Here is a 25545-nt window from a genome sequence, read left to right as displayed (position 1 = left end):
CTGTAGAATATTTTGTAATAATACACACAGCTGCGATTTTCCTTACTGTCACACTTTTCTGCCCTACACACGTTTGTGTCATATTTGATAGAAAATTGTGAAGGAACTCTCCAGGTATTCATGTTGGTAATGTAATTGAGTCAAGAAGGGGTATTCCCATTCACTGACCTTTTTCTCCCCAAGTTGTTGTTTGACACAGGATTCAAAAAAAAATGGAACTCTTGAGTGACTTGATAACACTTTTTTTTAAAGGGAGAGGCAGAGTTGTGAGCTATGGCCTGCTTCTCAAAGCTATTTGTGTAAGCTGCTTTCTATCTGAATAAGGAGCAGCAACCAGGTAGCAGAGTATAATTCTCAGTGGTCCAGTGTTGCTTGCACATGGATTCTACAGGCACAAATGCATTTAGGACTGCCTCCTTTGGTGCTTTGAAGTGGTGGGGAGAACAAAATGAATATCATTCGTCATTCCTGTAATTGGCCGGAATAAAGCATGCAGGGTTTGCTGTTTGTCGGTTTTATTCCCACCCTATTGATGGAAAAAGGCAGCCAGCAGTAAAACTCAAAAGTCATGACAGTAGCGAAGATTTTTTGTATTAAAACAATTGTAGACTCAAATGGGAACTTTTAAGTTTTTGAAATTACAAGCACTGCAACTAATGGATTTGAGATCTATAATAAAAAGTAATTGTGACACATGGTTTGTTATACAGAACCAACCCTTTGCTCTCACCAGCCTGTGCCCTAGGCCTCAGCCATGGGAAAATCACGTACCCCCAGCTTCAGTCTGAGGGGAGTGTCCCTACTCCAATTATGCTTTATCCTGGCTTCATGTTTCACTCCATCCTTGCTTTGCTCAGACTTTTTCCAACTGCTTCACTGTTTTCTCCATCAAACTGCTCCAGCCCCTGGCCTGTACCACATGCTACCTGTGGGCGACACTTTGAGAGCTAGATAAGTTTGTCAATAAATGTTTTTTTTTTTTGCATCCAAGTCATCATTCCCCAATTTCTGTTCCAGTATGGAGAAATCCTCGCAATACTTCAGTCATCACCATCTCCGATGACTCTGACTCAGATGATGATCCACCAGTTGTAGCCATTGAAAATCGACTGGCAGAGGATCAAGATATTGTACTCATTGAGGTATTATCCTTTGTGTTGCTCCATTCTACTTAGGGAAACGTATTTGCACAATATGTGCATTTGGTGCTTCAGTAAGGTGGTAATAAATGGGTCATTTGGGAGTTCACTGTCATTTGGGGAGACTGAGCAATTAATCACAGCAAGGGAAAAAAATTGATGGGTATACTTTCGGAGGATAGTAGAAAATTATGCCTTTCTTTCATTTACAGTGCCTATTGCCGCTTATTTCTTGGAAACAGTAGTGTTTGTTTGTATATGCTACAGTTGCACATGCTACTGTAAATGGATAAAAACTTTGCCACACATCTATGTTGCAATAATTATTTGAAGTCAGGTGATCTGCCCCATTCAACCTGAATATTTGACTTCCTTTTATGTTTAACAAAATAGAATTGGTCAGAGGAAATGCAGTACTTGTACATTTATGAAGAACTTGTATACACTGTAACTCAATCCTCCCACAGGTTTTGGATAACTTTTGTTACATTCTTACATCTGTAATGTTGTGTATGGCAACTTGGAGATGTGTCCCAGGCTGCTATGTGAGGCAAGGAAGGAGATTACAGCGGCTCTGCACAAATTTTCCAATCCTCTCTGACGACAGGACTGGAGGACAGCAAATGTGTTACCAATCAGGGCAAATGCGAAGTGATGCATTTTGGAAGATCCAATTCAAGAGTGAACTATACTGTAAATGGAAAAGTCCTGGGGAAAATTGATGTACAGAGAGATTTGGGTGTTCAGGTCCATTGTTCCCTGAAGGTGGCAACGCAGGTCAATAGAGTGGTCAAGAAGGCATACGGCATGCTTTCCTTCATCGGACGGGGTATTGAGTACAAGGGTTGGCAGGTCATGTTACAGTTGTATAGGACTTTGGTTCGGCCACATTTGGAATACTGCGTGCAGTTCTGGTCGCCACATTACCAAAAGGATGTGGATGCTTTGGAGAGGGTGCAGAGGAGGTTTACCAGGATGTTGCCTGGTATGGAGGGCGTTAGCTATGAAGAGAGGTTGAGTAGATTAGGATTATTTTCATTAGAAAGACGGGGGTTGAGGGGGGACCTGATTGAGGTGTACAAAATCATGAGAGGTATACAGGTTGGATAGCAAGAAGCTTTTTCCCAGAGTGGGGGATTCAATTACTAGGGGTCACGAGTTCAAAGTGAAAGGGGAAAAGTTTAGGGGGGATATGCGTGGAAAGTTCTTTACGCAGAGGGTGGTGGGTGCCTGGAACGTGTTGCCAGCGGAGGTGGTAGACGCGGGCACGATAGCGTCTTTTAAGATGTATCTAGACAGATACATGAATGGGCAGGAAGTAAAGAGATACAGACCCTTAGAAAATAGGCGTCATGTTTAGATAGAGGATCTGGATCGGCGCAGGCTTGGAGGGCCGAAGGGCCTGTTCCTGTGCTGTAATTTTCTTTGTTCTTTGTTCTTTATTATTCAAGAACGGTAGTAGGGATAAACCAGGTAATTACAGGCCAGTGAGTCTAACATCAGTGGTAGGGAAATTAAAAGTTAAAGAATTCTGAGGGACAGGATAAATCTCCACTTGGAGAGGCAGGGATTAATCAGGGAGAGTCAACTTGGCTTTGTCAGGGGGAGATAGTGTCTAACAAATTTGATTAAATTTTTCGAAGAGGTGACTCTGTGTGTAGATGAAGGTAAAGCAGTTGATGTAGTCTACAGGGACTACAGTAAGGGTTTTGATAAGGTCCCACATGGGAGATTGGTCAAGAAGGTAAGAGCCCATGGGATCCAGGGCAATTTGGCAAATTGGATCCAAAATTGGTTTAGTGGCAGGAGGCAGTGGGTGATGGTCGAGGGTTATTTTTGCGATTGGAAGCCTGTGGCCAGTGGTGTACCACAGGGTTCGGTGCTGGGACCCTTGCTGTTTGTAGTGCACATTAATGATTTGGGCGTGAATATAGGAGGTACGATCAGTAAGTTCACAGATGACACGATAATTGGTGGTGTCATAAATAGTGGGGAGGAAAGCCTTAGATTACAGGATGATATAGATGGGCTGGTAAGATGGGCAGAGCAGTGGCAGATGGAATTTAATCCTGAGAAGTGTGAGGTGATGCATTTTGGGAGGACTAACAAGGCAAGGGCAAAGACAATGGATGGTAGGACCCTAGGAAGTTCAGAGGGACCTTGGTGTACTTGTCCATAGATCACGGAAGGCAGCAGCACAGGTAGATAAGGTGGTTCGGGAGGCATATGAGATACTTACCTTTATTAGCCGAGGCATAGAATATAAGAGCAGGGAGGTTATGGTGGAGCTGTATAAAACGCTAGTTAGGCCACAGCTGCAGTACTGTGTACAGTTCTAGTCAGCACACTATAGGATGTGATTGCACTGGAGAGGGTGCAGAGTCGATTCACCAGGATGTTGCCTGGGCTGGAGAATTTCAGCTATGAAGAGAGACTGGATAGGCTAGGGTTGTTTTCCTTAGAGCAGAGAAGGCTGAGGGGGGATCTGATTGAGGTATAGAAAATTATGAGGGGCATTGAAAGGATAGATGGGAAGAAACTTTTTCCCTTAGCGGAGGTGTTGATAACCAGGGGGCATAGATTTAAGGTAAGGGGCAGGAGGTTTGGAGGGGATATGAAGAAAAAAAGTTTCACCCAGAGGGTAGTTGGAATCTGGAACACACTGCCTGAAGGGGTGGTAGAGGCAGAACCCTCACAACATTTAACAAATATTTAGATGAGCACTTGAAACTCTATAGCATACAAGGCTACTGGCCAAGTGCTGGAAAACGAGATTAGAATAGATTTGTGCTTGAACGCTGGCAAGGACACGATGGGCCGAAGGACCTGTTTCTGTGCTGTATAACTCTGACCCTCGTGTTTGCCACCATTGACCCATCAGGAGAGGAATAGAAAAGACTTGGATTTAAATAGCATGTTTAATGACTTCAGGATGTCCCCGAGCACTTTACAGACAATGAAGTACTTTTGAAATGTAGTCACTTTTGTAATGAAGGGAATGTGGAAGCCAATTTTCACACAGTAAGCTCCCACAAACGCCAATGTGACAATGACCTGATCTTCAAGATAATCCTTTATCAAATAGAAATATATTTTCGCAAGTCACTTTGTTTTTATTAAATATTTTATAGCCAATGCCCTGATTAGACTTAAAAGCAGAAAATTCCTGCACAAGTTGGTATGTTACAAGATACAAAATACAAAAAGGGCAACGTTGTATAATCTTCAACCTTTCTAATTCTTTAGTTCACTTTGATCCACTTTGTAAGGTCAGTATTTCATCATTAAAGTTTTTGAATGTTCAGTGCTTCCTAAATTGACAGGAATGATTTCTCTCCTCCCCTTCCCTTCTCCCTAGCTCAACCCTGCCCTTCTGCCTAGCTCAGCCCTGCCTTCCCCTTCTCTCCTTCAGTTCCTTCTCCTGCACTTGCTGCCCCGCGCCTCCCGCCCCTGCGCCTATAACTCTCTCTCTCTTACCCCTCCCAAATCTTTCCATCCAGCCTGCCCCTCCCCCCAATTCAGATGCTTAGGCTGTAAGCTCTGGAATTCTTTTCCTAAAACTCTCCATCTCTCTGTTTCTGTACAATACTCCTTAAAACCTACCTCTTGACCAGCTTTTGGTCATCGGTCCTAATACCTTCATGTATCCCGGTGTCAAATTTTGTCAGATTGCACGCCTGTGAAGCTCCATGGGGCATTTTGCTATGTTAATGGCGCTATATAAATTTACATTGTGGTCTCAGTAATAGTATTGAGGTAGGAGACAGGGTCAGTATTAACATACACACTTTGGCAAGATTTATCAAGTGGTGTTGTCCAGACAACTATTCTGGGACCTCATTGCACCACATTTGCCAATGACCTGGATGAAGAAATGGAGAGGTAGATGGCACAAAGTTAGATGGCACAGAAAGTAGTGCAGATGGGACCGAGAAGTTCTAAAGGAACATAGATGAAGTAAGTGAGCAAAACTGACTAATAGGCAAGTGAAGTTATCAACTTTGGATCTCAGACAAATCTGAGTGTTTTCTAAATGGTGAGAAACTAGAAACTGTGGAGTATTAAAGGCATTTTAGGTGTCCATGTGTGCAAATCACCTAAACAGTGACTCCTGACATCGCAGAGCATGCGCAGAGTGATTGCAGATGTCATCAGTGCGTGTGAACATTTGCCAGCTTGCCAGTATGCATGTGTGCATGCTTGCACATGATATCACGTAATGACATCCTCACCCCTCAATAGCCTCCATTCCCCTGAACCGTACCCCCGCTCCCTCCCACCATCCCTGCTTCAATTGCCACTGGCCTCGCCCCCCACCCCCGTCCCACCCAACCTCAACCACTCGCTCCCGCTCTTACTGCTCCCCGCCCACCCAACCTCAGCCACTCGCTTCTGCCCTCAACACTCCCTGCCCCCCGGTCGATCGTTCCCCACTGCACTGCCTGTAAGAGCGGCGGGGAACGAGCTGCTGAAGTGCAAGGTGGGGAGCGAGGGGTGACGTGGGAGTGAGTGGCCAAAAGGAGGGAAGCGGCATGGCCTGGAGAAAGCGGCTGAGAGGGGGGGGGGAAGCAGCAGCCGCGGGAGGGAAACAGCGAAGGCGTGAGCAAGTGGCTGAGGGGAAGCAAGTGGCAAGGAGATGGGCTCAGGAGGGAGCAACAAAGAGAAGCGTAATGGCAGGAGGGAACGGGGTACTGTTGGGGGTGGGATGGAGGCAGTGATCACAGCCATTGAGGGGGTTTGGGTTTAATTTGTTTTTTTGTGATAAATTGAGCAGCACCATCTTTATTACTGGAAGCTGCCTGCGACGTCGCAGACAGTGACGTCTAAGTGGATGAGGCTACGTTTGCGAGTAATGCGCCACCTAGTGGTTGCGTTGTCAGCAAACGCAGTCATCACTAAAAGCTAGTGAAGAGATACAAAATACAATCAAAATGCTAATGAAATGCGGCCTTTACTCAAGGGGTCTGGAACACAAAGGGGCGGAAACTATGCTTTGGTTATAAAGAGCCTCTGTTAAACCCCATCTGGAATACTGTGTTCAGTTCTGAGCACTGTACTGATGTATTAGCATTGGAGCAGCTGCAGTGCAGATTCACCAGAATGATAGTGGATTTAAAAGGTTAGAGGGCAGGTGGCCTAAACTTGATTTGTATTCCCTTGGGGAATAGAAGATTGAGGGATGATCTAATTGGTTGGAGTCATAGCTAGCCCAAAGGAAGATGGTTGTGGTTTTGGAGGTCAATCATCTCAGTCCCAGGACATCACTGCAGGCATTCCTCAGGGTAGTGTCCTAGGCCCAATCATCTTCATCTGCTTCATCAATGACCTTCCTTCAGTCACATAAGGTCAGAAGTGGGGATGTTTGCTGGTTGCATAATGTTCACCATTTGCGACGACTCAGATACTGAAGCAGTCCGTGTAGAAATGCAGCAAGACCTGGACAATATCCAGGCTTGGGCTGATAAGTGGCAAGTAATATTCGCACCACACAAGTGCCAGGCAATGACCATCTCCAACAAGAGAGAACCTAACCATCTACCCATGATATTCAATGGCATTACCATCGCTGAATCCCCCACTATCAACATCCTAGGGGTTACCATTGACCAGAAACTGAACTGGAGTAGCCATATAAATACCTGCTACAAGAGCAGGTCAGAGGCTAGGAATCCTGTGGCGAATAACTCACTTCCTGACTCCCCAAAGCATCTACAAGGCACAAATTAGGAGTGTGATGAAATACTCCACTTGTCTGGATGGGTGCAGCTCCAACAACACTCTTGAAGCTCGACACCATCCAGGACAAAGCAGCCCGTTTGATTGGCACCCGATCCACGAACATTCATGCCCTCCACCACCGACGCACAGTGGCAGCAGTGTGTACCATCTACAAGATGCACTGCAGCAATGTGCCAAGGCTCCTTCGACAGCACATTCCAAACCTGCGACCTCCACCAACTAGAAGGACCAGGACAGCAAATGCATGGGAACATCACCATCTGCAAGTTCCCTTGCAAAAGTCACACACCATTCTGACTTGGAACTATATCGCCGTTCCTTCACTGTTGCTGGGTCAAAATCCTGGAACTCCCTTCCTAACAGCACAGTGGGTGTCCCTACCTCACATGGACTGCAGCGGTTCAAGACAGCAGCTCACCACCACCTTCTCAAGGGCAATTAGAGTTGGGCAATAAATGCTGGCCTAGCCAGCGATGTCCACATCCCATGAATGAATAAAATGAATTCCTAAAAATTGAGGTGTTTAAAATGATAAATTAATTTGATACGGTCGGCGAGAAGAATCTATTTCCTCTGGTGTGTGAATTCAGAATAAGGGGGCAAATATTAAAATCAGAGCCAAGCCATTCAGGAATGAAATCAGGAAGCACTTCACACAGTGTATAGAAATCTGGAACTCTTTTTCCAAAAGACTATACATGCTGGGTCAATTGAAACTTTCAAGACAGAGATTGATAGATTTTTGTTTGATAAGTGTATCATGTGATATTGGGCAGATCTGCCATGATCTAATTGAATGGAGGTGCTGTAGAGCCTATTCCTGTTCCAAATTAACTCAAGATGTTGATTGTACCTGTTATTGTTATTGTTGATTAATGGACGATCTTCCTCTTGCATCACAGCACCCATAATCAAATCACAAAGTCAGATATTAAGTTATGAAATGGGAAAGGGAATGTTCAAGTAGGAAGTATGATGAAATATACAGTGCATCTAAAATAATGTTTTAATTCAGTTTCAAAAATTGTATAATCCAGTTTGCTAATTCAAATAAAATTGGTAGTGTCATTAATTGTAAGTAACTAGAGTTTATTTTGCATAGTTTTGTGTCTGTTCATTGCATCATGAGCCACGTGATATATTGAAGCTGTTCTAAGTTATATCTTACTGATTAAAATCTTTTTTCACAACTATCACATCTGCACTACGAGCTCCAGTGTGGATTTTGCTAAACTTGTGATGGATTTTAAAATTACAGTGCCAGACTTCTTTCTGTAGAAGTCCATTCTTGGTCTGGTAATAGTACAAGGTCAGTAAAAACTGGTCAGGTTTGCAGATGGTGCTCAGCTAGTTGGGCTAGTTAAATCTGGGCAGAATCCACAAAATGAGCGAGACAAAACATGTAAACAAAAAGGATAGTGGCAGAAGAAATGCAGCACAGGCGACTGAATATTTTGGTCTACTCATCATGAAGTGGAATGGATTTCGAAGTCCGATACAATTTTGCGTTTGGCTTGCATTTCTGAAGAAAGCTGTGTGATAGCTAAAGTTCTTGCTTTCAGAGAAGAGGAGGAATGTATGGCCTGGAATTTACTCTGGGCATCTCCCACTCTGCCACCCCAACTTTGGCAGCAACTCAGTTGGAACCCTGTTTTTGTGTGCATTAAAGGGATTTGCACCATAACTCCTGCTGAAGTTTTAGCAGTGCAGTGAGAGCATCCCCAAGGAAATTCGCCCCTTTATATATTTAGAAAGTTGGCTGTTAGCTTTTTCAGACTCTATTTTAACTACCTGTCTTCTGTCAAATCCCTTCCAGACCCCAGTGAGACAAATTCGACCACCTATCATCATCCGACCTGCATCTGGATGGCGAAACGTGCAACAAGAGGAACTACCGAGGGAAAACCACGGAGCCAATGAAAACTTTCAGGAGGAAAGGAGGTGTAACTTGGTGGTTCAACATAGACTTATGTCTGATGTTGTAGAGGTAAAAGCAGGACCAGACCAAGCCCATCTTCAGCTGGCCACCAGAAACCAGGAGACTGCCCTAGGTGAACAGCACCATGTTGCACAAAGGAATAATGAACAAAATCAGGTGGACCCTGGAGTAGATGTTGGTCCCAGTGAGGACATGCAGGCTCCTGAGGCCCAAGGGAATGAAATTGAATTGCTGGGCATTCCACTTTTTCCAGCAGAAAAAGTGATGAGAGTGGAACTGAACGAAGTACCGGTAAAGCTGGGGAGGGAGCAAGATCCTGTTTTACCTCAACCAGATATTTTACAGGAAGCTGCAAGAGAAGACATTCAGCAAGTTGATAATGAACAAGTTGGGCAGGTGCACCAAGGGGAAGACATATTGGATAATATAATAATGGGCTTGGAGAATCTCGAGGAGGCCGCTGGTGAAGGCAAGGAAATCTTAAGGTCACTGGTAAAAGAAACAGTAAGTGTTCGTCATCGTATACTGAATCTCTGCTCGCTCAGTTTAACATTAAGTTTTAATGTTCAACAAACTAACATTGCACAATTACTAATAGATTTCCATTATATGTAGTAGAAGCTACATGTGTTATTCCAAGAGGAATTACTTTCCTGATTTCTGTCAGGGTTTTAACACTGTTCACTGTACACCTGAGAGCAAGTAATTCAGAGGAACATGGAGATGGGAGTAGGCTATCTCACCCCTCAAGCCTATTCGACCTGTCAGAAATCATGGCTGATATGTAGCCTAACTCCATATACCCACCTTTTCCCCCATATCCCTTAATACCTTTGGTTAACAAAAATCTATCGATCTCCATTTTAAAATTAACAATTGATCAAACATCAACTGTCATTAGCAAAAGATAATTCCAAATTTCTACCACCTTTGCGTGAAGATGTGTTTACTAATTTCACTCCTGAAGGAGTTCTAATTTTTAAACTATGGCCCCTAATCGTAGACTTGCAACCAGCAGAAATAGTTTAGTTCAATCTACCCTATCTGTTCGCCTTAATACCTTGAAAACTTTGTTCAAATCGCTCTGTAACCTTCTAAATTCCATGGAACGCAACCCTGGTTTTTGTAATCTCTCCTTGTAATTTAATCCTTGGAGTTCCAGGTATCATTCTGGTAAATCTACGCTGTCATCTTCTCAAGGGCAATTAGAGATGGGCAGTAAATGCTGGCCTAGCCAGTAATGCCCACATCTCATGAAAGATTTTTTAAAAACTCCTCCTAAGCCAGTATATCCTTCCTAAGGTGCGGTGCCCAGAACTGCTCTCAGTACTCCAGGTATGGTCTAACCAGGGCTTTGTTTCGCTGAAGCATGACTTCTATTCCTCTAGATATAAAAGCCAGTGTTCCATTAGCCTTTTTAATTTTTTTTTTCTATACCTGTTCATGTCATTTTAATCCGTTTAGCTGGCCTCCCAAGTCTTTTTGTATCGTTGCTGTTTCTAGCTTTTCACCATTGAGAAAGTACCCTTTTCTAAGGGTTTTAGGTTCCAAGCAGATGCCCTCACATTTGCCTACATTTGAAATCAATTTGCTACAGTTTTGCCCATTCTATCAGTAACTGTCTCTAAATTTATGCTTCCATCTACACTGCTTAATATGCCACCTATCTTTGTCATCGGTAAATTTGGATCGGTGTGCGAACTTGCAAATTAGGAGCAGGAGTAGCCCACTTGGCCTGTTGAGCCTGCTCTGCCATTCAACAAGATCATAGCTGATCTGATTGTAACCTCGACTCCACATTCCCGCCTATCCCCAATAACCTTTCACCCCCTTGCTTATCAAGAATCTACCTCTGTCTTAAAAATTATTCAAAGACTCTGCTTCCGCTGCCTTTTGAGGAAGAGAGTTTCAAAGACACTAAACCCTCAAACAGTTTCTCCTCATCTCTGTCTTAAATGGGCAATCCCTTATTTTTAAACAGTGACCCCTAGTTCTAGATTATCCCATGAGGGGAAACATCCTTTCCACATCCACCCTTTCAAGACCCCTCGGGATTATATGTTTCAATCAAGTCGCCTCTTACTCTTCTAAACTCCAGCGGATACATGCCTTTCCTCATGAGACAACCCACCCATTCCAGGCATTAGTCTAGTAAACCTTCTCTGAACTGCTTCCTACGCATTTACATCCTTCCTTAAATAAGGAGACCATTACTGTACACAGTACTCCAGATGTGGTCTCTATAAATGCCCTGTATAGCTGAAGCGTAACCTCCCTACTTTTGTATTCAATTCCCCTCGCAATAAATGATTACATTCTATTGGCTTTCCTAATTACTGTACCTGCATACTAACCTTTCATGCATGAGGACGCCCAGATCTCTCTGCAATCTCTCGCCCTTTAGATAATATGCTTTTTTTATTATTCTTGTCAAAATGGACAAGGTTACATTTTCCTACATTATACTCCATTTTCCGGTTCTTTGCCCGCTCACTTAACCTGTCTATATCCCTTTGTAGCTCCCTTATGTCCTCTTCACAATTTACCTTCCTACCTCTCTGTCATCAGCAAATTTAGCAACCATACATTCAATCCCTTCATCCAAGTCATTTATATAAACTGTAAAAAGTTGAGGCCCCAGCACTGATCCCTGTGGCATTCCACTCATTGCATCTTGCCAATCAGAAATTGACCCATTTGTGTTTCCTGTTAGCTAGCCAATCTCCTAGCCATGCCATTATGTTACCCCTACACCCATGAGCTTTTATTTTCCCGCGATATCCCTTTATCAAATGCCTTCTGGAAATCTAAGTACAGTCCACCCGCTGATTCCCTTTTATCCACAGCACATGTTACTACTTCATAGAGCTCCTATAAATTGGTTAGACATGATTTCCCTTTCACAAAGCCATGTTGACTCTGCTTGATTACCTTGAATTTTCTGAGTGCCCTACTATAACGACTTTAATAATAACTTTTAACATTTTCCCTATGACAGATTTTAAGCTAAATGGCCTGTAGTTTTCTGCTTTCTGTCTGTCTCTCCCTTTTTGAATAAAGGAGTACATTTGCTATTTTCCAATCTAATGGAACCTTCCCCAAATCCAGGGAATTTTGGAAAATTAAAACCATCGCATCAACTATCTCACTCGCCACTTCTTTTAAGACCCCAGGATGAAATCCATCATGACCCGGGGACATGTCAGCCCGCAGCTCTGACAATTTGCTCAGTACCACTTTCCTGGTGATTGTAAATTTTCTTGAGTTCCTCCCTTCTATTTCCTGATTTACAGCTATTTCTGGGATGTAACTTGTATCCTCTGTAGTGAAGACCAATGCAAAATACCTGTTCAATTCATCTGCCATCTCTTTATTTTCCCTTATTAATTCCCCAGACTCACTTCCTATAGGACCAGCGTTCGCTTTGTTAAGAGTTTCTATAGATATTTTAAGAAAAGTTATCTATTTTTATATTTCTGGCTAGCTGTCTCTCGTACTCTAATTTCTCCCTCCTAAATTATCTTTTCGTCATTCTTTGCTGTTTTTTTATATTCTGTCCAATCTTCTGACCTGCCACCCATATTTGTGAAATTATACACTTTTTAAGTTTGTTACTATCTTTAACTTTTTAATTTAACCATAAATGGTTGGTCCCCTCCTTGAAATTTTTCTTACATTCCAACAAGAATCTATTCTGTCTCTCCCTATCCTATCATTAAGTTGTTAATGAATACAGCGGATAGTTGAGCCCCAACACAGATCCTTGTTGGACACCACTAGTCACATCCTCCCAATTCAAGTACTTGAAAATGTTCTCCTTTCTGTTTCCTGCCATCCAATTTCCTAACCAAATCAATAATTTGTCTGCAGTTGCATGAGCTTCAACTTTAGCTTAACAGTTTCTTGTGAAGGACTTTACCAGTACCTTCTCGAAGTTTATATAAAAAATATCGATGAGACATGACCCTGTCTATTACTTCAGTCACCTCTTCAAAAAGTTCAATCTGGTTCATCAGAAGTGACCTACCCTTTACAAATGAATGTTGGCACTCGCTGATCTGCTGAAAGTTTTCAAGGTGTTCAGTCACCCTGACCTTAATTGATAGACCCTAGTAATTTCCTAACAACAGATGTTTGGCTAACTGGCCTATAATTTTTTAAATAGTGAAGTACAATTTTCCAAACTATAGGAATGGTTCTCAAAGTAAGAGAAATTTGGAAGAGTATACTTAAGGCATCGGCATCTGGCTCGGGTAATAATCCAGGGATTACAACCCTTGAGGTCTTGTCCTTTAATTTGATTCCAAGTTCCTGATGCTTTCTAAACAGTACTTCTTGTGTACTCTTCCCTATGTTATTGGTCCCAACATGGATCCTTCCCCTCTCTCCAATATCCTTTCAAGCCAGTTCAAGATCTCCCTCACTCTGGCATCAGATAGTTAACATATCATGTCGGACTCTTGTTCCTCTTTACAAAGGATGCTATCTGTTGCCCCTAATTAGTGAATCCCCTACAAATACTGCATTAAGCTTCCTCTTAGCTATATCTTGCTCCTTCCCCCTTTGGACAGCATCCTGCTCCATTGTGCCATGGTCTGCTTTCTGGCTGTCCTACCGACAGTCTTTATCCTCATCCTCAAAGGTAGCAAGTACATTGCACCTATTCAATAGGTGCAATTTCTGTGGTTCCGCTTTCTCTAGCTCTCCTGGGTTCCCCTTACTCTGCACAGTATCGGTTACACCATAATAAAAGCAAAATACTGTAGATGCTGGAAATCTGAAATAAAAACAAGAAATGCTGGAAATACTCAAGTCTGGCAGCATCTGTGGAGAGAGAAGCAGAGTTAACGTTTCAACTCGGTAACCCTTCTTCAGAACTGACAAATATTAGAAATGTCAAAGGTTTCAAGCAAGTAAAGCGGGGGTGGGTCAAGAGAAGGCGTTGATAGGACAAGGTCACGGAGATGAACTGGCCAGAAGGTCATAGAACAAAGGCAAACTGTATGTTAATGGTGTGCTGAAAGACAAAGCGTTCGTACAGAGAGGGTGTGAATTGACTGTAAAGCACAAAGCACTCCAAGCACAAACATTAAAAAAAACAGTGGGTAGGCACAGTAGAAACAAACTAAACAAAACAAATAAAATAACCAAATAAAAAAGAAAAAATAGCTGAACATAAAAGGGGGGCCGGGGGGGGGGGGGAGGGGGGGGTGGTGCCGTCATGCTCTGAAATTATTGAACTCAATGTTCACCATCCCCATTTTTGAACCTGTACCCCTCTGAGTTGTGTCTCAAGTCTGGAGCGAAGTGTTCAGATGCTGCTCCCCTTCCCTATGTGTTGGAGTGTCTCCAACTCGCACTCCAGCTCAATGACTCTGAGCCAGAGAAATTGGAGACAGAAACATCTACTGTATATATGTTTGCTCGGGACTATCTTGCTGTCCCCAAGCTCCCACATACTGCAGTCCAGACACACAGCCTGCTCAGCTATATCTTTGTCTAGATTACTTATATATACTACTTAGTTTGTTGTAAGTTTTTTTTTATTGCCTGAAGTTTACACAAACCATTACAAATATTGGAGGCAAAAAAGAGCATTTTCTTGCCCTTCTGCACCGAATTCCCCCATACATTCCCAGCTTTTGCACTCGACGCTGAACTCCTTTTACGACCACCCTGTGCATCAGCCGATACTATTAACCTTTTTGTCGACCTTTTTGAACCACACCCAAGTTACAAGTGCTGTCTCAACATCCTGCTCACAGCAATAGCACCTATTCAGGCATCACTTACAGCTGATTGACAGTTAACTGCCACTGCCTGGCAGTTTCTGTTAACTAGCTTGCAGTTTATTTTACAGTTTTTAAACTTCTAAGATCAGTTCAAAATATTAAACTAAATTTCAGTTTGAGATTTACTCACTGAACACTTAGAGGAGAATTCCCACTCACCAAGTTTCCAACTTGCACACTCTATTTACGATGCACTGCTTTTGCAACTACTCAATGCGCCAAACTTGAATGGAAACATAAAGTTATTGAGTAAAATTTTTGAACATGTGATGCAAATTTTAACATCCTTGCAAAAGCAGAAGGCTTTGCTGTAAAAGTGTAGTATTTAATAAATGACCAAACAAACATTGCAATGCTAAGGTCTTCTACGTTATGTAATCGTGACCTTTGAAATGATCAATAATGTAGAACGTTTAGCATAATGTTAAATGCAATTTTAATATGACAGTGGTACGAAAGTACAGTTGGAACGTGGAATTGATGTTTTAAGTGGACTAATTTGCTGAAATATGAATCAGGAAAGATCTTCTGGGAAAAGGAAGCATCTGAAAGGATGCTATTTTAGCCTTTCCACATCACTGCATGTATTTTTCTAAGTGGTTCCAACTGTCATTTTTATTTCTGACACAGCTAATATATAGCCATATGGGTAATATTTATAAGATAACATGGTATCAGCCTTGGCTAAGTGGTTGCACTCTCATCTGAGGCAGAATGTTGTGTGTTGAAGCACCACTCGAGACTTGAGTGCATAATCTAGGCTGAGTGCAGTACCAAGGGAGTGCTGTGTTGTCGGAGAGTCTGTCTTTCAGGTGAGGCTTTGAACTGAGGTCTCACCTGTACTGTCAGGTGAATGGAAAAGATCCCCATGGCAGTAGTTGAAGAGCAGGGGCATTTTCCCGGTTTCGTAGTCGAGATTTATCCTTCAATCAGCACCTAAAAAAAAAAAATCGATCATCTGTTCATTTACTACCTTTCTGTTTGGACCTAGTTGTACCCAAATTGGATGTTGTGTTTCCTACAATACAATGTACTCCATTGCCTATAAAGCACTTTGACATGCCCTAACATGCCCATGACATAACATAAGACGAAAATATCAACACAAAAAACAATGAAGTAATTGTGGTTTATTGAATGTTTTTGATATCTTGTGATACCCTCAGGATATCCCTCTACTCCCTAACACTCTCTAAGCCTCGTTTACCCACCATTCCTGTGCTTACTTGCTGACCTCCACTAGCCGCTCCCTGTCAGCCGACACCTCAATTTTAAAATTTTCATAGTTTTCAAATCCCTCCATTGCCTCACCCCTCCATATTTCTGTAACCTCGCGCAGTTCTCCAAGCCCCTCGAGGTCTCTGCGCTCAAACATAGATGCATAGAAAATAGAAGTAGGCCATTCGGCCCTTTGGGTCTGCTCCGCCATTCAAAAAAGATCATGGCTGATCGTCTAATTCAGTATCTTGTTCCCGCTTTCTCCCCATATCCCTTGATCCCTTTGGCATTAAGAAATATATCTATCTGCTTCTTGAACATATTTAATGACTTGGCCTCCACTGCCTTCTGCGGTAGAGAATTCCACAGGTTCACCACCCTCTGAGTGAAGAAATTTCTCCTCATCTCGGTTCTAAATGGCATACCCCGTATCCTGAGACTGTGACCCCTGGTTCTAGACTCCCCAGCCATCGGGAACATCCTCCCTGCATCTAGCCTGTCTAGTCCTGTTAGAAATTTATAGGTTTCTATGAGATCCCCTCTCATTCTTCTAAACTCGAGTGAATATAGGCCTTGTCGGCCTAATCTCTCCTCATACGTCAATCCTCCCATCCCAAATCGGCCTAGTAAATCATCTTTGCACTCCCTCCATGGCAAGAACATCCTTCCTCAAATAAAGAGACCAAAACTGCACACAATACTCCAGATGTGGTCTCACCAAGGCCCTATATAACTGCAGTAAGACAACCTTGCTCCTGTACTCAAATCCTCTTGCAATGAAGGCCAACATACCATTCGCCTTCCTAACTGCTTGCTGCACCTGAAAGCTTATTTTCAGCGACTGGTGTACAAGGACACCGAGGTCTCGCTGCACCTCCCCCTTTCCCAAGTTATCATTCAGATAATCTGCCTTTCTGTTTTTACAACCAAAGTGGATAACCTCGCATTTATCCACGTTCTATTGCATCTGTCATGCATTTGCCCACTTATCCAACTTGTCCAAATCACATTGGAGCATCTTTACATCCTCCTCACAGCTCACATTCCCCCCCGGCTTGTGACGTCTGCAAACTTGGAAATGTTACATTTAGTTCCCTCATCCAAGTCATTAATATATATTGTGAATAGCTGGGGCCCAAGCACTAATCCCTGCAGTACCCCACGAGTCACTGCCTGCCACCTGGAAAAAGACCTGTTTATTCCTACTTTCTGTTTCCTGTCTGTCAACCAATTCTTAATCCATGCCAGTATATTACGCCCAATCCCATGTGCTTTAATTTTGCACACTAACCTCTTATGTGGGATTTTATCAAATGCCTTCTGAAAATCCAAATACACCACATCTACTGGTTCTCCCTTATCTATTCTACCAGTTACATCCTCAAAAAAACTCCAGTAGATTTGTTGAGCATGATTTCCCTTTCGTATACCCATGCTGACTTTGTCCAATCCTGTTTATGCTTTCCAGCAATCCTGGCCTCTTGGAATCCCAAATTTCAATAGTGGCTGTGCTTTCTGCCTGGGCCCTAAGGTCTGGAATTCACTCATAAACCTTTCTGCCTCTCTATCTCTGTCTCCTTTAAAATTCTTCACAAAATCTGCCTTTGACCGACCTTTTCATCACCCATCCTAATATCTCCCTATCTGGCTTGGTGTAAAATTGTTCCTGTGAAGCACCTTGGGGCGTTATACTAATTAAGTGCATTATATAAATGCAAGTTGCTGTATTGACACTCAGTTTCGTTGTCTAGAAGAGTGCGGGTAGTCTTTTTGTACCATGTTTGGGTTTATTGAAGCATTTGCCAAAATCTGTACTGGTAGCATTTTTTCACCATCTAGGGTTCCAGTGTTCTTCAAGCAAAAATATAGCAACATTTCCTTTTACTTTAGCAACTGATTATACAAATGTAAGTTAGCTGTATTTGTAAGTAAACTGCTGTGCTGTTCATGAGCAAACTGAGCTTAAGAGATGCAAAATAATTAATTGTAAGTATGGGAAAGTTGACTTCACTGGAATAATCTAATTTGTAGATGGAGTAGGTGGAGCCGGATAATCCATTATCAAGAATTTAAAAGAAATTGGACAGATATTTGACTGCACGAGTTTCTTTTGGAAGCTTTCCAAAATGGCAATCTTTCTAATCTGTAGCCTCATGGCCTGGCATATTCTTCACTCCACCATTACCATCAAGCCAGGACACCAACCCTGGTTCAATGAAGAGTGCAGGAGCGCATGCCAGGAGTAGCTGCAGGCAAACCTAAAAATGAGGTGTCAACCTGGTGAAGCTACAACACAGGACTACATGCATGCTTAACAGCGGAAGCAGCATGCTATAGATGGAGCTGAGCGATCCTGAAACCAATGGATCAGATCAAAGCTCTGCCGTCCTGCCAACCCCAGCGTGAATGCTGGTAGACAATTACAACGAACAGGAGGAGGAGGAGGCTGGACAAATATCCCCATCGTCAGTGATGGCGGAGCCCAGTACGCGAATGCAAAAGATCAGGCTGCAGTGTTTGCAGCCATATTCAGCCTGAAGGGTTGAGTGGATGATCCATCTTGGCCTGCTCCTGATGTCCCCACCGTCACAAATGCCAGTCTTCAGCCAATTTGATCCACACCACGTGATTTAAGAAACAACTGAGTGCCCTGGATATAACAAAGGCTATGGGCCCCGACAACATCCTGCCTGTCGTGCTGAAGATTTGTACTCCAGGAATACCCGTGCCTCTAGCCAAACTGTTCCAGTACAGCTACAGCACTGGCATTTACCCAACAAAGTGGTAAATTGCCCAGCTATGTCTTGTCCAAAAAAAGCAGGACAGTCTAACCTGGCCATTTACTGCCCCATCAGTCTACTCTCATCAGGTAAGTGATGGAAGAGGTCATCAGCAGTGTTATTAAGTGCTACTTATCAATAACTTGCTCACCTACAGTCAGTTTAGGTTCTGCCAGGATCACCCGACTCCAAACCTCATTACAGCCTTGGTCCGAATGTGGGTAAAAGAGCCGAATTCCAGAGGTGAGATGAGAGTGACTTCCCTTGACATCAAGGCAGTGTGGCATCAAGGAGTCTAAGTAAACTTGAAATCAATGGGAATCGAGGGGGGAAATGTCTCCACAGCTGGAGTCATACTTAGCGCAAAGGAAGATGGTTTTGGTTGTTGGAGGCCAATCATCTCAGCTCCAGGGCAGTATCCTTGATTGGACCATCTTCAGCTGCTTCATCAATGACTTTCCTGCCATCATATGGTCAGAAATGGGCATATTCGCTGATGATTATACAGTATTCAGTTCCATTCGCAACTCTTCAGATAATGGAGTTCGTACTCATGCGTAGCAAGATGGGGACAGCACTCAAGCTTGGGCTAATAAGTGACAGTTAACATTTGCATTCCACAGTGTCAGGCCATCTCCAAAAAGAAGAGTCAAACCATCTCCCTTTGGTATTAAATGACATTACCATCGTCAAAGTTCCCACCATCAACACTGTCACTATTGCCCAGAAATGTAACGGGACACAGCACGTCAGAGGCTGGGAATTCTGTGGCGAGTAACTCATCTCCTGACTCCCCACAGCCTATCCATCACCTACAAGGTGCAAGTCAGGAGTGTGATGGAATACTCTCCACTTGACTTGGTGAGTTCACATCCAGCAACATTCAAGAAGCTCGGCACCATCTAGGACAAAGCAGTCCACTTGATCGGCATCGCATCCACCATCTTAACCCTTCACTACCAGTGCACCGTGGCTGCAGTGTATAACATCTACAAGATACACTTTAGCAACTTGCCAAAGTTCCTTCCAATTCCATGAACCCTACCACCTAGAAGGACCGGGCAAGGGGTGCATGGGAACCATCTGCAAGTTGTCGCCATTCCTTCACTGTTAGGTCAAAATCCTTACCAAACAGCACTCTGGGAGTCCCTACACCACATGGATTGCTATGGTTCAATTAGGTGGCTCACCATCACCTCCTTGAGAGCTATTAGGGATGGTTGATAAATTCTGGCCTGGCCATCGATGTCCACATCCCACAATTGTATTTAAAAAATGTCCTTTTGGCCCTGGCGTTTGGGTTTTGAACCCAACAGACCAATGATTTGAAAATCTCTTGATAACTTTACCATCACCAGAAAAAAAATGAAATGCTGTATAAGCTTGGACAGTATTAACCCCATTTTGTTACTATCTGCGTGCAGCTGAATAACACAAGATGCCTGTAGTCCGCAATTGGTTGACAATCTTTGAAGTCACAGGGTGACTAATGTGGAAAAATTGTCTGCCCCTTTCCTTGGTTCGGCATTCTTCATCTACGAAAGCTGATGGACATGCAGCAACAGTCCATGTAGGTGAGGTGTCTTCTCTTGGTGCATCTTTGCTGATGGCTGTAAAGGCTAATCCTTGAGAGGCAGGTTTTGCTGCAAGTGCTGCACCCTCCTAACCTTTGAGGGTAATCTATTCAATAAGAATTGCATTTGCCGTGGCATTGGGTCAGTATGGCAATCTGTTCAGTGCAAACATGCAATAAAAAATTACTTCGGTTTTGAGTTGGGTAAATTCATGGGTTGTAATATTCAGATAGCCAAAGCGTTATTGTAGCATGACATTTTAATTTTGCTTTAATTTTCTTACAGCTGAACCTGTTCCCTGACATAGAAGAACAGTTTGTTGAAGAACTGATTACGACAAATGAAATCTGGGATTTAAATGTGTAAGTATATTATTAGATGAAGATTAACAGAAAATATGAAGCTTTGTGATTAATGGAAAATAGAGTTAGTGGGATATGTAAATATCAATTTAATAATTTTTAAAAATTCATGTGCCTTGTGTTGCTGAGAGTGACGTTCTTCTTCAGTGGTACTCCCATAGAATACCACCTCTGCAGAAAGCGTTCCCAGGCACTAGTTAGGCACCAGACTTGATGAGTTTGCATGCTTAGAATCAGAGAACGATACAGCACAGTCATCCGACCCATCATACTGTGCTGCCTCTTTGTAAGAGCTAGCCAATTAGTCCCACTTCCTGACGCTGCCTCTATAGCCCAGTAAATCTTTTACCTTTAAGTATTTAATTCCCTTTTGAAAGTTAAGGTGATGGAAGCAGATTCAGTACTTTCAGGAAATGCATTCCAGATGATGACAACTGACTGCTTAAAAAGAAAAAAAGAAATCCTCATGTCGCCTCTAGTTCTTTTGCCTGTCAATTTGAATCTGTGTCCTCTGATTACTGACCCTTCTGCCACTGGAACCTGTTTGTCTTTATTTACTCTATCAGAACTCTTCATGATTTTGAACATCTCCATCAAATCTGCTCTTAACCTTTTCTGCTCGAAGGAAAGCAACCCCAGCTTCTTCAGTCTCTTGACATACCTGAAGCCTTTTATCTCTGGTTCCATTCTAATAAATATCTTCTGCAACCTCTAAGGTCTTGACATCCTCAAAGTATGGTGCCCAGAATTGAGCACAGTATTCAATGTTTGCTTTTCAAAAATATCCTTTTCTTTGGCTTTTTACAAAATTGTTCACTTTTGAACCCAAGCTTTGACCAACACTATTTACTAAAAGGTGCACGAGAGCATCAGAGGATGACTTTTCATCTCCTTTTCTCTATCACCTGTGAGTTGACACCCAGCTTGGTATCTCACCTCACCTGTCCACAGTCATGGCTAAGATTAGCAGTGTGTATTATAAAGAATCTCAAATGTGAAACTGAAATCTGCTACCATAAAGAAGTAGCCGAAAAATAATTTGCTTGTCTAAAACTTGATTTTGTGACTGCGAAGAACATTCTGTGCCTATCCATAATCCTGAATATTAAATGAGCCTTGTAACACACTCATCCGCTTTTCAATTGTTTTTTAATTCTTTCATGGGATGTGGGCATCACTGGCCAAGCCAACATTTGTTGCCCATCCCTAATTGCCCTTGATAACTGTGAGTGGCTTGCTGGGCCATTTCAGAGGGCAGTTTTTAAGAGTCAACCACATTGTTGTGGGTCTGGAGTCACATGGAGTCAGACCAGGTAAGGATGGCAGATTTCCTTCTTTAAAGGACATTAGTGAACCAGATGTTTTTTTTATGACAGTCGATAGTTTCCTGGAAAGCTTTCAATTTCAGATTTTTATTAATTAATTGAATTTATTAATTGAACTTAAATTCTACCAGCTGCCATGGTGGGATTGGTGACATTGCCACTACGCCGCTATCTCCCTGTGAATTTAAGTGATTTTAAGGGGGTGAAGTACATTTTCCCAGGGTTTCACTTAATGAAGTGTTCTTTTAGTAGCAGCTTCTGGTTTTAAACTTGTGGTTCGCTAAAATGTCACATTGATCATAACCATCCAATCAGAAGGGAAGGTAAGACATCAAATAGAAATTGGGTGCTTCTAAAAAGAGTGGCTGAAGGATATGAGATGGTAAGTCTCAAGTTACTGATCAAAGCTTTGGTTGGTGGTGTATAGGAGCTCTAAAGAGAACAATTTTTTTTAAAAAGGAAAGGAATTTTGAAAAGTACCAAATCCTCAGTGTGGTTATTTGTATGTTAGTTTCAATCGAATGCGATTGCTTCCCCTCCCCTCGCTTCTGCTTATACATTGCCTAAGCAAAGAGCCTTGAATGAATAACATTGAATGGAGGGTTCTGCCCTTCTGTTTGATATAGATAGGAAACCGCTTGTGACTTTATATGAATAAAATTTTGTACCAACCCTTGTTTTCAGATTGTGCAACCACCTCCTGGAAAATCCTGATTATCCGAAGAAAAGTTTAATTTTCACACACAGCAGCAGTTTGCTTGAAAGTAATGAAGAGGTAACTTGGCTTATTCTTGCCAATCTGTATGGAACAGCCTTTTACTCCAGGTGTTAGAGAAGCTGGGTTTGGCTATTGTGTTGTGCAGCAAATTATAATTATGCGAAATAGGGGGAGAGAATCTATCAGGTTAACAAAAGCTTTTGCGGTTTAGAATTGCATGTCACGCATTGATTACTTTGGTCATTGTTCTTTATTGTTTTACTATTAATAGAATTTCAGGTTGATAGGAAGCAAGTGAGTACAAAGTTAAAAACGTTAACATAAAAGCAAAATACTGCAGATGCTGGAAATCTGAAATAAAAACAAGAAATGCTGGAAATACTCAGCAGGTCTGGCAGCATCTGTGAAGAGAGAAGCAGAGTTAACATTTCAGGTCAGTGACCTTTCATCAGAACGGTTAGAAATGTAATCGGTTTTAAGCAAATAAAGCGGGGGTGGGTCAAGAGATAACAAAAGGGAAGGTGTTGATAGGACAGGGTCATAGACAATAACTGACCAGAAAGTCATGGAGCAAAGGCAATCGGTGTGTTAATGGTGTGTTGAAAGAGAAAGCATGAGTGCAGAGAGGGTGTTAATGATAGAAAAATGAACAGCCCTGGCCCAAAGCACAAACATGAAAAAAACAGTAGTTTAAAAAAAAATTAATAATGAAACGAACTAAAATAAAATAAATAAGTAAAAATAACTAAAAATAACAAGGGGGGGCCTGTCATGCTCTGAAATTATTGAACTCAGTGTTCAGTCTGGCAGGCTGTAGAGCAGCTGTTCCTTGAGCATCTCATTTGTTGATGTTCACTGGAACACTGCAGCAATCCCAGGACAGATATGTGGGCATGAGAGCAGTGGGGTGTGTTGAAATGGTGAGCAACCGGAAGCTCGGGGGTTATGCTTTTGGACTGAGCGGAGGTGTTCCGCAAAGTGGTCATCCAATCTGCGTTTGTTCTGCCCAGAGTAGAGGATACCACATTGTGAACAGCAAATATCGTATACTAAATTGAAAGAAGTATAAGTAAATTGCTGCTTCACCTGAAAGGAGTGTTTGGCACCTTGGATTGTGAGGAGAGAGGAGGTAAAAGGGCAGGTATTACACTTCCTGCGATTGCGTGGGAAGGGGACGAGGTGTTGGGGATATTGGAGGAGTGGACGAGGGTGTCATGGAGGGAACGATCCCTTCGGAATGCTGATGGGAGGGGATGATGCGTTTGGTAGTGGCATCACGATAGAGGTGGCGGAAATGGCGAAGGATGATCCTTTGGATGTGGAGGCTGGTGGGGTGGAAAGTGAGGACAAGGGGAACCCTGTTGCGGTTCTGGGAGGGAGGGTGAGGGTAGAGGTGCGGGAAATGGGCCGGACACGATTAAGAGCCCTGTTAACCACAGTGGGGCGGGGGGAATCCTCAGTTGGGGTAAAAGGAAGCCATATCAGAAGCGCTGTCGTGGAAGGTTGCATCATCCGAGCGGATGCGTTGGAGATGGAGAAACTGGGAGGATGGAATGGAGTCCTTACAGGAGGCAGGGTGTGAAGAAGTGTAGTCGAGGTAGCTGTGGGAGTCAGTGGGCTTATAATGAATATTAATAGCCTATCTTTAGGGATGGAGACAGAGAAGTCGAGGAAGGGTAGTGTCGGAGATGGACCATGTAAAGGTGAGAAGGGTGGAAATTGGAAGCAAAGTTGATAAAGTTTTCCAGTTCAGGGTGGGAGCAGGAAATAGCACCGAGACAGTCATCGATATACTGGAGAAAGATTTGGAGGAGGGGGCCTGAGTAGGACTGGAACAAAGAATGTTCGACATATCCCACAAAAAGACAGGCATAACTAGGACCCATGCGGGTACCCATAGCAACACCTTTTACTTAAAGGAAGTGAGTGGAGTTGAAGGAGAAGTTGTTCAATGTGAGAACAAGTTCAGCCAGGTTGAGGAGGGTGGTGGTGGATGGGGACTGGTTGAGCCTCTGTTCAAGGAAGAAGCAGGGAGCCCTCAAACAGTCCTGGTGGGGGATGGAGGTGTAGAGAGATTGGACGTCCATAATCAAGAGGAGGTGGTTGGGACCAGGAAACTGGAAATTGTCAAAATGACGTAGGGCGTCAGAAGGGTCACGGATATAGGTGGGAAGAGACTGGACCAAGGGAGATAAGATGGGAAGAAATAAGTTCAATGTGGCAGAAACAGGCTGAAATAATGGGTCTGCCAACACCGTCCTGTTTGTGGATTTTAGGGAGGAGGTAGGAGCGGGCTGTCCAGGGTTACGGGACTATGAGGTTAGAAGCTGTAAAGGGAAGATCTCCAGAGGAGATTAGGTCAGCGACAGTGCTGTGGACAGCAACTTGATGTTCAGTGGTGGGGTCATGGTCCAGGGGGAGGTAGGAAGAAGTGTATGAGACAATGTTGGGGTTAGACCTGAGAGAATAGAGTGCAGCGAGTTCAGAGGGAAACAGGTTAGAGTGAGTGAGGGGGCAGAGAAATTGAGACGGCCGATGTCTTGTCCACAGTTTTCAGTGAAAAGATCAAGATCGTGTAAGAGGCCAGAGGGAGGGGTCCAGGTTGAGGGAGAATGCTGGAGGCGGTGAAGGGGTCTGCTGGTCGGGCGGAAAGAAGTGAGCCCAGAGGTGAAGGCAACGGAAGAAGAGCTCAACGTCATGCCAAGCGTGAAATTCATTGAGGTGGGGGCGTAAGGGGATAAAACTGAGTCCTTTGCGTACAAAATGTTCAGCGTCAGCGAGGGGATCTTCAGAGGGTATAGTGAATACATGGCAAGGGGTCAGATCAGAAGGGGTGGGGTCAGAGGGAAGTGAAGGGGAAGAAGGATCTGGAGGGGCATGAGTCCCCATCAGCTGCTGGAGTTTGCGTTCCTTAACACCTGAAAGATTAACATGTTTGTGCCAATTTTCCTCCAAGTAC

The 25545-nt window shown here is 43.2% G+C and overlaps 1 protein-coding gene across 2 annotated transcripts in view; it reads left to right on the top strand.

The window, feature by feature from the left end:
* rnf216 (ring finger protein 216) overlaps nucleotides 1–25545 on the top strand; it is a 281665-nt gene that overhangs the window by 40778 nt on the left and 215342 nt on the right. For both annotated transcript variants that reach the window (XR_010977366.1, XM_068055782.1), the window contains exons 3-6: nucleotides 1018–1142; nucleotides 8695–9321; nucleotides 20467–20543; nucleotides 22553–22643. Coding sequence is in view for 1 of the 2 variants with exons in the window: in XM_068055782.1 (XP_067911883.1) it covers nucleotides 1018–1142; nucleotides 8695–9321; nucleotides 20467–20543; nucleotides 22553–22643 (920 nt within the window). In the remaining variant the exon portion in view is untranslated. The remainder of the gene's footprint in view (nucleotides 1–1017; nucleotides 1143–8694; nucleotides 9322–20466; nucleotides 20544–22552; nucleotides 22644–25545) is intronic.

The sequence above is a fragment of the Heterodontus francisci genome, chromosome 24 (genome assembly GCF_036365525.1).
Source record: "Heterodontus francisci isolate sHetFra1 chromosome 24, sHetFra1.hap1, whole genome shotgun sequence".
NCBI lineage: Eukaryota > Metazoa > Chordata > Chondrichthyes > Heterodontiformes > Heterodontidae > Heterodontus > Heterodontus francisci.
The sequence above is the reverse complement of the archived record's forward strand: the minus strand, read 5'-3'. Positions and strand labels throughout refer to the sequence as shown.